Source organism: Macaca mulatta, chromosome 12 (assembly GCF_049350105.2).
Source record: "Macaca mulatta isolate MMU2019108-1 chromosome 12, T2T-MMU8v2.0, whole genome shotgun sequence".
In the NCBI taxonomy this organism is placed as follows: domain Eukaryota; kingdom Metazoa; phylum Chordata; class Mammalia; order Primates; family Cercopithecidae; genus Macaca; species Macaca mulatta.
In genome coordinates, this window is record NC_133417.1 from 62429570 (window position 1) to 62445395 (window position 15826).

General features: G+C 37.8%; 1 protein-coding gene across 4 annotated transcripts in view; it reads right to left on the bottom strand.

The window, feature by feature from the left end:
- ACVR1C (activin A receptor type 1C) overlaps nucleotides 1–15826 on the bottom strand; it is a 99083-nt gene that overhangs the window by 25829 nt on the left and 57428 nt on the right. For all 4 annotated transcript variants that reach the window (XM_077956170.1, NM_001266690.1, XM_077956168.1 and 1 more), the window contains 1 exon segment: nucleotides 606–845. In XM_077956170.1, coding sequence (XP_077812296.1) covers nucleotides 606–845 — 240 coding nt within the window.

The window sequence follows — 15826 nt, forward strand, 5'->3', positions numbered from 1 at the left end:
AACTGTAGCCAGCAAAAGCCAGCACAGGAATGCTGCACTGCTGTCTTTAATCTTCTGTTTCTTTGCTTTAAGAACATATTCTTGATTTAATTTCAGGTATGTTCCCTGTTAGCTTCACACATATCCCAGGGGGTGTCTATAGACTCTGAAAATCCTCATAACCACAAGCAAAAGTGCTCAAAGAACACTACTTTGTATAACCAACATCGTTCCCTCAGAACTCAACACCATAAATACTACAACCCTAACTCTTTTGTGTCCATAAAACATTACCAAGAAAGCAACAGTGATTGTTAGTAACCATAATAGGGGGAGGTAGGGAGGAGAGAAAGGAAACTGCTTTCTTGCTTCAGAAATAAATTCTGAAGGAAAGTGAACATAAGAATCTGGACACCTAAAGTTATAAAAAGCAACTGAGAAGACTTAATTCTATAGGCCACAATGGTTTTTCTCTACCTCAGGTACTAAAAGGAGTTCCTATACCAGAGCTCACCATGTATCCTTTCAAGATGGAATTCATAGTATTTGGGCCCTTTTGTTAAAAAGTTTTTATTTACTTTTAAATAAAGAGTTTGCTTATGAAAAAATGGACCATGGTAACATACCAGAGCCAGATCCAGAGGCAGTTACATCATAAATCAGATCTTTCAGGGTTTTTCCAGCATTTACCAGATTGCACTCAGAGAGTGGTTCCTCCACATTCGGTCTCTTTTTCTTCCTGTAGGAGCACTGTCGACCCTGGCATGCCCATATTGTCAGCATCGCAGCTACGGACAGGAGGCAAACAGGCACAGTAATAATGATGGCCAGCTCCATGGGTCCAAGTTTTGGGGCATTTGGTGATGCTAAAGTTTAAAGAAGAAAGAACATGACCATAAATCAACCCATTTTAAGTATTTTTGGAATTGGAATTGCAATCACCAAAATTTCACATCCAGAATATGCAGCTACACAGTATGCACTTATGTTCATTGGTAAAGGCTCTCTGTGGTATAAGAAAAGATGGAGAAAAAGAAATGAGATTAGGCTGCAGCTAGGAATGGTTATGGCAGGTGACAATAAGAAATATGATTAGGATACTGGAAACTAGCACATGGGATCTGTTTTACGATCTCTGAAGCATTTCACTCTTTTCTATCTACTATTTTTCCTCCATTATTCAGCAGTACACTTTTTTTTTTTTCACTCTATCACCCAGGCTGGAGTGCAGGGGTGCAATCTGGGCTCACTGCAACCTCCACCTCCCAGGTTCAAGCCATTCTCCTGCCTCAGCCTCCTGAGTAGCTGAGACTACAGGCGCCCACCACCACACCCGGCTAATTTTTGTATTTTTATTAGAGACAGAGTTTCACCATGTTGGCCAGGCTGGTCTCAAACTCCTGACCTCAGGTGATCCACCCACCTCAGCCTCCCAAAGTGCTGAGATTACAGGCGTGAGCCACCATGCCTGGCCACAGTAGTCCACTTTTAAAGTATGTACATTCATTCTTTCATGCCGAAATAATTATTGGGCTCTTGCAATGTGTTGCTGCTATTCCAGGTGCTGGATATACAATGGTGAGCAAAGAGCCCAAATTCCTGTTCTTGAGTCATACATGTTCTCACTCATCTACTAAACAGATGTTTAACACAAAAGCAAGAAAGAATGGTGCTACAAAAAAAAAAAAAAAATGAAGCAGGGAAGAGACAGGGAATGATAGTGGGATGAAAAGGATTAAGAAAAGGACTGTGAATTTTATTCTAAAAAGTTGTTTCAGGGTTTTGGTAGGTGAGAAGCATGATCTAACTTTTATTCTGAGTGGCCGCTGTGTGAATAGACACTAGAGAAGCAAGAATAAATGTGAATAGGCCAATTAGAAACCTAATGCAAGAAGCCAGTTGGGAGACCGTGGTGTTGGCTGACAACCTTACCTAAAATAGCACTTCGTTCCCATTCCCTGTACACTCTCAAGACCCTTGTCCTGCTTGATTTTAAATCCTAGCTCTGATCACCACCTAACACATCACATACTCATTTATTGATTACCCAGTTCCCTCCAGAAGACATAAGCTTTGGGAGAGGAAGAAGTCTGCCTGCTTTGTTCCCAGCCATATGTCCAGTGTTTACAATGATGCCTGACACATAGTAGATGATCAGTAAATAGTTCTTCAATGACAGAATCACTAAAAGTTCTACTAGTGGTATTCCTATAAGAGACAAGACTTTTCATTTTAGAAAAATAAATGTGATCATTGAAACCAAGTAACATAAGGATATAATTAAATTTGTGATTCTAATTTTAAAAACACATGAAGCCAATTTTTTTTTTGCTTAAACTTCATCTTGCATTTAAGAAATCTTTTTTTAATTTAGAAAAAAAAGTGATACATGAAAAATCTATGATGACAGATAATTTCCTGTGTTTTTCAAAGAAGTTATTTTGACACTTGAAACTGACACATTGTTCATTTCCTTTTCATTGACTAAAGATAGCCTCTGCATCAATCCCATTTCATCCCTTTGTCCTACCACTGTGGTGTTGATTTTTGTGTTTAATAAATCTTACAGCATATTTGATAGACTATGGGAACAGAATTGAAGAGACTTAGGTTCTCAAACATCAAGGAGAAGGAGAGGAATCCAGGTTTTAGAGACAGAGACACCAGCTCCACCTGTGGGCTGCCATCTTCTTGCTGTGAACCTTTGGCAAACTGCCTCCCCAGCTGATTCCTCACAGACCAAAGAATGGGAGACTATGCTTGGAAATCAATAGCCTGACACCAGCACCAGGGCATCTAAACAAATGGCAATGATAATGGGCCTTGATAGTTTTGCCATTCCCCAGATGTCCTCCTTTGCACTGACAATGCTAAAGAGCTTAATATCTTAGATGTTCTTACACTTTACCTACAATGTGTCAAAAAATACATGACTATCACTGAAAACAAATATTATTTAATTCTGAAGGAAAAAGAATCAAATTCCTCACAAATGTGTTCATAGAAATTTCACTATAATGCCAAAGATAGTAGTTTATCTACTATCAGTAAGTAAAATATTTAAAATTGTTAAGTGAACTTCAGAAACGATCATAATCCATGCTGTTCTACTACTTTGCCTAGTGAATTTTAACTGATTACCAACTTTTCTTCCCTGAGTGTTTCAGAATTCCTCTGAAATCATTAGTAGTTATACAGGTGCATATGAGGAGAAATTGGCCTACAGTGTTCTTAGAATAGGTACTAAAAGAATTCTCTGACTTGACTTTGTTTTAGTAGTCATTAGCCACGGTACTTCCAACTTCTGAAGTTTGCTGTTCTAAAATTGTGTATTTCACAATGATCTTTCAAACTGTCTCTATATTTTTATGTCTGCACAAAGGTATTCCAGTTTTTCTAAAAAAGCCACAGAATGCATTTAATCTCCTGCATCTTACATAAACATCTACTTAAACATGTTTTTAAATACACAATTCCACTATTGAATACAATTACATGACTAAATTTTATTTTGATATGTGTTATTAGGAACCATCAATAAAACATTAGCATTAACAAGCTTATTGATCGTCATCATTTTTGTAAAGCTCTATTAAGCAGAGCTCAGATCATCACTATAGCAACTAATAAAAAAGCAAAAGGTCAGCAACCCTAAAAATAGAATAATCTCCATAAAAGTACACCACTCTAGCAATGGCTATGGCTCTCAGAGATGTTTATTATAGATGAACAATGTTTCTACTTTTGTGAACAAATTTATCAATATGAGTCAGTAAAGAAAAAAGATTACTCAGCTAGAAAAAGTCTAGCAACACCACTCTGGAAGAACTCCTTAAACACTGAGGAATTTTAAAAGCAAACATTTGTAAAACTATGCTTTAAACGTAATGCTGATGATAATCACTAGAGGAGATAAATGAAAAAAAAACCTGTAGTCTACATCCAGCGAATCATGGTACAAGAAAACAATCATGCAGCTGAGAATAGGTTTCAATAATAGCTAACTTTAATGAACATATTAATTTTTCTTATATTCTTGATCACAGGAAAACTCTTATTATTTATATGCTTTGCAATTTAGGGGATTTTCTGTGCCAAGTGAGATGCATTCTCCATGGAATTAGCAGCTCCATGGAGGGACATGTTAAATCCCAAAAGTGAGGTGGGAGGAGGGCTGCATTGTTAATTCAAGTCATTTCACTCCTTAGAAAATTAGATTGAAGAGGATGGGGAAAATGAGAAAAAAGCACTAACCCAGAAAGGGTGAGGGCCTAGCTGACAAATATTTCCCCAAAATAAGCCCTACAATATGTTAAACTGAGAAAATGCAAGGGAAGGAAGTATTAACAAGATAGCAGGAAGAGAAGGGGGAAGGGAGAGAAGGAGAGAGGGAAGGAAGGAAAGAGGAAGGAAGGAAGAAAGGAAGGAAAGGGGAAGGAAGGAAGGAGAGAGGGAAGCAAGAAGACAGGGAGGGAAGGAAGAAAAGAAGGACGGAGGGAGGGGAGGAGAGAGGGAGGGAAGGAAGGAAGGAAGGAAGGAAGGAAGGAAGGAAGGAAGGAAGGAAGGAAGGAGGGAAAGAAGCAAGAAGGCAGGGAGGGAAGGAAGAAAAGAAGGAGGGAGGGAGGGAAGGAGAGAGGGAGGGAGGGAAGGAAGGAAGAAGGAAGGAAGGAAATTTTTAATTTATCTTTGTGACTTTTGCAACTCTCCCTGGAGACTTGCGTGGAACTGGTGGTTGTGAAAGTCACCGCTGGTTGCCACTGTCCAAGTGAAGACTTAGTTTAGATGCAGCAGCTTCTCCCAGAACAGTTTACTATTCCCATTACCTCCTCACTACTTCCTATTTCTTGCTTTAAGGAACGCCTCAAGATGAAAAGAAAAAGATAAGACAATGTAGACATCATCCCCACATTTCCTTCCCTGCTCCTTCTTTATTGAAAGTATGAGAAAATATTGATGTTTATGAGATTTACATGACCTTCAACTTAATTAATTTACATTTCCTTAGCATATGCTATAAGCAGGAGATGGCTATGTGAACCTGAAAAAGTCAATCCCTCAAGATGAATCCTGAGTGGCAAACAGGACCTAAATTTAAAATAGAACCGAGTGGCCATTTGCTGACTAGAGGTTACACACATACTGTGAGTTCCCAGAAAAGCCATACATCTGCTTAACTTTGAAACTTTCATAATTAACTGTTCTTGCCCATGTTACCTGAATCAACCAATAGACTGTGGCCTGTATCAACCAATCAGAACTAAGCAACTTCTAATCTTTCATTTTCATAGGAGGACCTGACTGAAAACCTAAATGGGAACTTTCTCTATAAAAGCCAAACAAACCCTGCCTTTGTTCTCTGGAATGCACCTTCAGTTTATGCTGAGGGCTATTTCTACCCAGTTTGCAAACTGTTTACTAGAATAAAATCTCTTTCCTCTAAATTCCTTCTCAGAACTTTTGCTCACACTTAGAAGTGGAGGTGTGTACTTGATCAATTGCTTCAAATAATCATATGGACTACTGGCATGGAAATCTTCTAGTATAATAGCTACATTTCAAATTACAGACACATTTCCCCACTATATTAAAATGGCAATCAGCTGACTGAAAACCAAAGCATTACAATGGAGTGACATATTAGAAACCCTCTGAGAATAGAGGGAGTGAAGAGATATGTCCTGCTGGAAAATTGTTTAGAAACAAACAAACAAACAAACCAGAGACCTTCATCCAAATAAAGTCCATTCTTGTAAAACCTTTCAAGGTTAGTGCTTCCATCCCAAAAGTCACTGTCATTTTGCATTAAAACCACTCTCCCTGCCGGGCGCGGTGGCTCAAGCCTGTAATCCCAACACTTTGGGAGGCCGAGACGGGCGGATCACGAGGTTGGGAGCTCGAGACCATCCTGGCTAACACGGTGAAACCCCGTCTCTACTAAAAAATACAAAAAACTAGCCAGGCGCGGTGGCGGGCGCCTGTAGTCCCAGCTACTCGGGAGACTGAGGCAGGAGAATGGCGTGAACCCGGGAGGCGGAGCTTGCAGTGAGCTGAGATCGCGCCACTGCACTCCAGCCTGGGTGACAGAGCGAGACTCCGTCTCAAAAAAAAAAAAAAAAAAAAAAACCAAAAAAACAAAAAAAACACTCTCCCTCCTATTATTAATAGTTTTTCCCAAGTAAAAAGATAACATTTTGCAAGGTCCAATTCATGAAGGTATAACTATTAATATCAAGTCTTCAACTGCTTTCTCACTCCCCTTCACCCATAAAAAATAAAGCATTTCCTTCTCCAGCTTGTGACTTCGAAATGTTCTCAGGTAACACACGAACCAAAAGGGAATATTGCTGGAGATGCTTTGTCTCAAAAAAAAAAAAAAAAAAAAGTGTGTGTGTATATATATATACACACATACATTTTAAAAAGTGTATATATATATATATATGTGTATATATATACACACAAACACATACATACATACATGCAGAAAACTTTAAGATTGGGGGAGGAGGCCCAAGACTAAACCAGGAAGTTGAATCCCTGAATAGACCAATAACAAGTTGTGAAATTGAGTCAGTAATACAAAGCCTACCAACCAAAAAAAAAAAAAAAAAAAAAAGCCCAGGACCAGACGTACAGAGAGGAGCTGGTACCATTCCTTCTGAAACTATTCCAAACAATTGAAAAAGAGGGACTCCTCCCTAACTCATTTTATGATGCCAGCGTCATCCTGATACCAAAACCTGGCAGAGATACAACAAAAAAAGAAAACTTCAGGCCAATATCCCTGATGAACATCAATGCAAAAATCCTCAATAAAATACTGGCTAAGCAAACGGCAGCACATCAAAAAGTTTAACTATTACGATCAAGTCAGCTTCATCCCTGGGATGCAAGGTTAGTTCAACATACGCAAATCAATAAATGTAATCCATCACGTAAACAAAATCAATGACAAAAGCACATGATTATCTCAATAGATGCAGAAAAGGCCTTCTATAAAATCCAACATCCCTTGATGTTAAAAACCCTCAATAAAGTAGGTATACAGGGAAGATATGTTAAAATAATAAGAGCTATTTACGACAACCCCATGGCCAATGTCATACTGAATGGGCAAAGGCTGAAAGCATTCCCTTTGAAAACCAGCACAAAACAAGAATGCTCTCTCTCACCAGTCTTACTGAACATAGTATTGGAAGTTCTGGCCAGGGCAATCACAAGAGAAAGAAATAAAGCTACTCGAATAGGAAGAGAGGAAGTCAAACTGTCTGTCTGCAGATGACATAATTCTATACTTAGAAAACTCCATCATTTCAGCCCAAAAAACTTCTTAAGCTAATAAACAACCTCAGCAAAGTCTCAGGATACAAAATCAATGTGGAAAAATCACAAGCATTCCTACACACCAACAACAGACAAGCAGAGAGCCAAATTAAGAATACACTCCCATTCACAATTGCTACAAAGAGAATAAAATACCTAGGAATACAGCTAACAAAGAATGTGAAGGACCTTGAAGGAGAACTACAAACCACTGCTCAAGTAAATAAGAGAGGACACAAACAAATGTAAAAACATTCCATGCTCATGGATAGGAAGAATCAATATCATGAAAATGGCCATGCTGCCTAAATTAATCTATAGATTCAATGCTATTCCCATCAAACTACCATTGACATTCTTCACAGAGTTAGAAAAAAACTACTTTAAATTTCATATGGAACCAAAAAATAGCCTGTATGGCCAAGACAATCCAAAGCAAAAAGAACAAAGCTGGAGGCATCATGCTACCTGACTACAAACCATACTGCAAGGCTACAGTAACCAAAACAGCATGGTACTGGTACCAAAACAGACATATAGACCAATAGAACAGAACAGAGGTATCAGAAATAACACTACATATCTACAACCATCTGATCTTTGACAAACCTGACAAAAACAAGCAATGGGGAAAAGAGTCCCTATTTAACAATTGTGCTGGGAGAACTGGCTGGCCACATGCAGAAAACTAAAACTGGACCCCTTCCTTACACATTATACAAAAATTAACTCAAGATGGATTAAAGACTTAAATGTAAAACTGAAAACCATAAAAACCCTAGAGGAAAACCTGGGCAATACCATTCAGGACATAGGCATGGGCAAAGATTTCATGATGAAAATGCCAACAGTAATTGCAACAAAAGCCAAAATTGACAAATAAGATCTAATTAAACTAAGAGCTTCTGCACAGCAAAAGAAACTATCATCAGAGTGAACAGGCAACCTACAGAATGGGAGGAAATTTTTGCAATCCACCCATTGGACAAAGGTCCAGTATCCGGAATCTACAAGGAACCTAAACAAGTTTACAAGAAAAAACCAAACAATCCCATCAGAAAGTAGGCAAAGGATATGAACAGACACTTCTCAGAAGAAGACCTTCATGCAGGTAATAAGCATATGAAAAAAGGCTCAACATCATTAATCATTAGAGAAATGTAAATCAAAATCACAATGAGATACCATCTCATGCCAGTCAGAATGGTGATTATGAAGTCAAGAAACAACAGATGCTGGCAAGGCTATGGAGAAATAGGAATGCTTTTACACTGTTGGTGGGAATGTAAATTAGTTCAACCACTGTGGAAGACAGTGTGGCAATTCCTCAAGGATCTAGAACCTGGAATACCATTTGACCCAGCAATCCCCTTACTGGGTATATATCCAAAGGAATATAAACCATTCTACTATAAAGACACATGCACACATTATGTTTAATACAGCACTATTTACAATAGCAAAGACATGGCACCAACCCAAATGCCCATCAATGATAGAACAGATAAAGAAAATGTGGTACATATATACCATGGAACACTATGCAGCCATAAGAAGGAATGAGATCATGTCATTTGCAGGGAAATGGATGAAGCTGAAGGCCATCATCCTCAGCAAACTAATACAGGAACAGAAAATCAAACACCACATATTCTCACTTATTAAGTGGGAACTGAACAATGAGAACACATGGACACTGGGAGGGGAACACACACACCAGGACCTGTCAGAGGGTGGGGGGTAATGGGAGGGAGAGCATTAGGACAAATAGCCAATGCATGTGGGGCTTAAAACCTAGATAATGGGTTGATAGGTACAGCAAAGCACCATGGCTCACATATACCTATGTAACAAACCTGCCTGTTCTGCACATGTATCCCAGAATTAAAGTAAAATTCTTTTAAAAATAAAAAAAGAGTGGGGGAGGAGGGAAATAAGAAAAAGATTATGAGATATTTCATTCATGATGAATGGAACATTCATAAAAGAATATGTAACTGCACTTTGATAGGCATTTAAAGTAGAATGGGCTAAGAAACTAAGTCACAAACATCAATTTTTTTGTCTACTCCTCTCGTGTAAATCTGTACTTACTGGTTGCAGGCAGATACCCCCTTCACTCTCCCATCCTTGACTTCCATCCCTTACAATGGTCACTTCTTCACAGTGACCATTGTAAGTTTCATCAAGAATCATCCAAATACAAGTTAATTCGCTTAGATCCCTCCAACATGCTATGCTCCATTTGCCATGCAGCAAATGGCCTCCCTTTTGCAAACAGCAAACATGATTATGTCAGAGGGGTTATTTGGGATCAATATGAACCTTACATACTGAATAAGGGCAGAAGATTTTCTAATCCAGAGATCAAATCAAGCCATGACAGAGGCAGAAATAACATGATAATTATTTCTCCCTTTTAACTGAATCAAAAGAACTATTGATGGGCCATTCCATTGTTTGGTGCTCAGTCTATAAATGGCTATTTGCATAAACTATCTTCTTCTGGCTAGGTTTCATAATGGAGTGCCACACATAAAAATATTTCCTGTATGTGTTCTCCTTGTGCTGCTGGTTTTCTGGGAGTAGATGACAAACATCAAGAGGCTGCAAATCTTCTTTCATCCATTAGCACTGGAATTTAAGAAGAATAATATTTTTATGCTTTAAAGAAACAATCTTGGATTAAATAATATAATCGTTGTCATAAAAAGTATGAAGAACTTTCACTCAAGCGGAGGTAAGCTTAATAAAATGTAAACAGAATATAAATAGGTTCCATAATCAGTGTTCTTAATTTCAGGACACATACCTAGCAGAAATGATAGTCTCTTAATCTTTGTTATCAAAACACATATTCTCAAATAATGCATGTCTGTAAAGAACTTAGATAGTAATTATTCAAGAAATGTTTTAGGGTTCCTTTTTTCTTAAATCAACCCTTTACATAAAAAAAAAATTAAAGTCTTTGGAGCAGCATCCATATCTCAATCTCTCTGTTTCCCCAGCACATAATACAGAGTGTTATTCACAGAAGACACTTAAAATATTGATGACGGAAAGTTATACTTCTCTGTCCTAAAGTCTACGCTAGCATAACTTCTCCCACAGCTAATATATTCACACAAAGCAGCTTGTTCACTTCAAAAAAACTGATGTGAGATAATTACATTTTGGCCTAGCTCACATATAGCTTACATATAGCTCAATGTCCTATACGTAATAATCACCTCAAAAATATTTGAGTAAAAAACATCACACACCGGGGCCTATCATGGGGAGGGGGGAGGGGGGAGGGATTGCATTGGGAGTTATACCTGATGTAAATGACGAGTTGATGGGTGTTGACGAGTTGATGGGTGCAGCACACCAGCATGGCACAAGTATACATATGTAACAAACCTGCACGTTATGCACATGTACCCTAGAACTTAAAGTATAATAATAATAATAATAATAATAATAATAAAGTAATGGTATTTAAATAACTGAGAGAGTAAAGCCTTATATAATGTAAAATCCTCAATTTAGAATTAGCTATAAACTTTGCTTTCAATTTCCTATTACATCTCTATGAACAAAATTTCATAATGTAAATCAGTGTACTTGTTTCTGGAGACAAGAAATGCCTCCTATGTTAAACTTTAAAACACAAGTCTGACTTTTAGATGCTTATATTTCAGAGCACTTTCCAAACAATAAAAATCATAGCACCTTTCATTTTAGGGGGGAAAAAAGCCAGAGTCCCCAGAGAGTGAGCTATAAATGGATTTGTTCGTGTGATGGCAGAACAATTCCACAATGGGTCCCGTGAGTATTTCTCAGCATGCACATGTCACCTTTGCCTGACTAGAGCAATGAATTTATGTATCAAATAGAAAACCAGAAGAAAGTTAAGAAACAACGAGTCTTCTAAGAGGAATGAAAATAACAAGACTTTTAAACTCCCAAAAGAATAACACTCACTTTCTGAGTCTGCAATTCTTATAATTACAGCTTGCTTTAAAATTATTAGTTTTTTATAAATTTGATTTTAATGTTTTGGCAGCTTATCTTCTTTCAAATGCAAACTTTGGTTTGGTTTAAAAAGTCTAATTTAGACATGTGCCTAATCAATATGTATTATATACCTACCACAATTGATATAAATTATCAATTTTCCTTTTCCTCTTTATGCAATTGAGAACAGAACAGGAAGGCAGAAATTGTACTGAAGTTAATAAAGCACCCACATTTTAACGTTTTGTCATATTTTCTTTATTAAAGTAATTATTTGAATTAGTGAAAAATATAATGGCATTATTAAAGTAGTATACTGAAATCTGGAGGGAAAAATCAGAAATTATTACAACACTTACCCTTTTAAGCACTGTATGTTTTGGTAGCAAAATGGGAACAAAGATAACTGGAATTTGAAGGGGTTTTTTTGTTGAATAGTCTATTTCCATATGAAGGGCTGTAATTAGTGCAAGCATGAACTAAGTAGCAATTCTTATCAAAATTAACCCTAAAAAGTGCCAGCTTCTCTAGCCCAGTCTTCCTGATCTTATTCTGGATGAATTTTCACAGACAATTTTAAGGTGCTCTTGGTGCTATTTGACATCATCATGATTTCTCTGAGCATGTCTCTGCTATTACCCAGAGTCTACAGAAATCAGTTCTGTCACAAACCAAAATACAACCCAGCCATAGAGGAACCAAGCAACAAAATGGGATTCCTTCACATAGGAAAAAAATACTTGTCTAATATTAAGGAAGTAACATACAAAATTGTATTAAACAGAACAACTCAACTATGCTAAAATATAACTAAACTATTGATAGTGGGAACTCTAGGCCAGTGGATATAAGCACAATACATCATGAATGAATGAGTGAAATAAGAAAAGCCCATGCCCCACACAGAAGAGTCAGTCACTATTCAGCTTCGGCCAACTGATAGCATGAGACTTCAAGGATGTCGTATCTTCTGAATTTTCAAGACCAGCCAGGAATCTGGATTTTTATATTAAAACTTTATCTTCATCCATTCTGCAAAATAGCATACACTGGGTAACTTATAAAGAACAGAAATTTATTTATCATAGTTCTGGAGGCGGGAAGTCTGAGATCAACACGCCTGCAAGTTCCATGTTTGGTGAAGGGCTGCTTTCTGGTTCATAGATGGCACCTTCTCCCTGTGTCCTCTTATGGTGGAGGGAGCAAAGGAGCTCCCTTGGACCCATTTTATGAGGGTGCTAGTCTCATTCATGAGAGCTCCACCCTCCTGACCTAATCAAGTCAAAAGACTGCTACTTTCTAGTACTATCACCTTAGAGGTTAGAATTTCAACACACGAACTTACGGGGAACATATTCAGACCATAGCAGACTCTTAATGTTTAACATTATAAACAAACTCAATTTTCTTTCCCAGAAACCGTGTAGATCAAATAAAACCTGTCTACGAGCCTATCTCATAGACAGGTTTTATTTGATCTACAAACAAAAATTCTACCTTCTATGGGCAGGTAGGCTTGCTTTACTGCCTCTCTGGATGACTTGCTTTGCTGCTTTTATGTTAGTTAGAATTGAATTTAACTACAAATAACAGAGGAAACCAAATACATCAATTGTTTTTCTCCCTCATGGGAAAGAGATCTGAAGATGGGTAGTCCAATAGTAGCAGGATGGTTTTATAAAGTTTTCAGTCAGGCCCCTGTCAGTTCCCTTGTTGTGGTCCTACAGTGAAACCATCATCCTCATGATCCAAGGCAGCTGCTATAACTGCCATAACTCCAACCTTTGCATCCAGGCAGCATGATGATGGTGGTATACTCATATGCCAATTCTGTTTTGTTTTTTTTTTATTTAATTTTTTAAGAGACAGGGTCTTGCTCTATCACCCAGTCTAGAGTGTATTGGTGCAATCATAGCTCACTGCAGCCTTGGTCTTCTGGGCTTGAAGGATCCTCCTGCCTCAGCCTCCCAAGTAGCTGGGACTACAGGTGTGCACCACCATACCCAGCTAGTTCTTTTTTTTTTTTTTTTTTTTTTTTTTTTTTTTAAGGAGTTTTGCCCTTGTCACCTAGGCTGGATAGCTGTGGTGTGATCTCGCCTTACTGCAACCTCCGCCTTCCGGGTTCAAGCGATTCTCCTGTCTCAGCCTCCTTAGTGAGTAGCTGGGATTATAGGCATGTGCCACCATGCCCAGCAAATTTTTGTATTTTTAGTAGAGACAGGGTTTCACTGTGTTGGCCAGGCTGGTCTCAAACTCCTGACCTCAGGTGATCCACCCACCTTGACCTCCCAAAATGCTGGGATTACAGGCTTGAGCCACTGCACCCAGCCTAATTTCCTTTATTTTTTGTAGAGATGCAATTTCACCATCTGGCCAAGGCTGGTCTTGAACTCCTAGGCTAAACAGATCCTCCTGCCTGGGCTTCCCAAAGTGCTAGGATTACAGGTGTGAAACATTATGCCTGGCCACCAGTGCTGTTTTAATGAGTCTTCTCCAAAGTCCTCCCAAACACTGCCATTTATCTAATTAGCCAGAGCTTAGTTACATTACCACATTTAGCTGCAAGAGTAGCTGAAAATATTATCTGTTAGGGAGACAGCCACATAACCAGCTAAAAAGTCTAAGTTCTCCTGTGAAATGGGTATGGAAGAAAACCAGATGTCTTGGATACACTTATTTATAGTCATATTAACTTTTGACTCATTAGGCTTTTTTATTAGAAAAAGAATATATGTGCAACAAAACAAGCCAGACACTATACAAATTGACAAGGGAAGAGTTAAAGAACATCCCTTGCCTGTCAGCTGTCTCCAATACCTACTCTGGATATTAACAGAATGTGTAACCTTCCATAGATTTACCTATACTCACACATTACTTTGAAACTTGATGTTTTATTCTTCTTTTGTTGTGAAATATAATGAACATACAGAAAATTATGTACAATATATAGGTAGAATATAACAAATAATTATAAATGTCCATGTAAATCCCCTCTCTGCTCAACACTGGCACCCCCACTCTGAGAAACTCCCACATGATTACAACCTTATCCCTTCCCCCAGGACAACCATTATGTTGGCTTGAGGAATAATCATTTCCTTTTTTTTTTTTTTTTTTTTTTTTTTTTGAGACGGAGTCTCACTCTGTGGCCAGGTTGGAGTGCAATGGCTCAATCTCGGCTCACTGCAACCTCCACCTCCCGGGTTCAAGCAATTCTCCTGCCTCAGCCTCCTAAGTAGCTGGGAATACAGGCATGCACCACCATGCCCTGCTAATTTTTGTATTTTTAGTAGAGACGGGATTTCACCATGTTGGCCAGTCTGGTCTCCATCTTTTGACCTTGGATTCCACCCGCCTCAGCCTCCCAAAGTGCTGGGATTACAGGCATGAGCCACCATGCCCGGCCTGGAATAATCATTTCTTTGCCTTAAAAAAATAGGTCTATCATTGTGCTTGATCATTTTCTTGTTAACTCGGGTAAACTTGAACTATGGCTCCCAGAGTCTCATTTCCTATATGGTTCCAGGTCAAAGTTAGGATGCTTGCATACACGTTCATGAATGAGAATGGCTTGTACTTTTCCTTTTCTATACTTCGTTTGGTTTTGATATCAAATTTATGCATAAAATGAGATTCCTCCTTGTCTTTGCTTTGGAAGAGTTTGTGTAAGAATTACCTGTTCCTTGAAGTTTAGCACAACTTTCTGGTAGAGCCTTCTGGGCTTTGAAATTTTCTTAATGAAAATACATATATTACTGCCCATTTTATAAATGATTCAAGTTCTTTAACGTCACAGGACTGTTCAGGTTCAGTAAATTATAATTTTTGAAAAAGTAGGTTGTTCATAAATCATATTGTTTCAACTCTGTATATTCTCCTAATTTAAAAAAAATCTACTGTAATATCAATTACCAAGACAGTGGTTATGTTGAAATCTCCCTCTGAGATTGTGGACTTTTCTATTTATCCTTATAGATCTGTAAATATTTTCTTTATTTTTGAGACTTCATTCTTAAGTACATAGAAATTTAGCTTTCTTTAAAAATCCCTGGTAAACTGAAACTTCAGCTGTGAAAAAGTGACATTTTTAAACTCTAGTAATTTTTTTGCATTACATTCTGTTTTGTCTTCTATTAATTTAAGTAAACTAACACTTTTGTTTGTTTAATATATGTACAGTATATATTTACCATCACAATAATTTCAACATTTCTGTAAACTTTCATTTTAGATGCGTATTTTAAACATTTAATTGAATTTGTTTTCCACACTTTGATAATCATTGTTTTTTAACTGGAATGCTGAGTCTATTTACATTAAACTATTTACATTTAATTATTACTGACATATTTGGGTGCTCTCTCTTTGTCACATCTTCTGTGTGCTTCCTTTTCTCTTTTCTTGACTTCTTTTGGTTTTTCTGTCAGTTTGTTTTGTTTTGTTTTTGTTTTTGTTTTGGAGACAGGGTCTCATGCTCCTGCCCAGGCTGCAGTGCAGCGGCACCCAGGTTGGAGTGCAATGG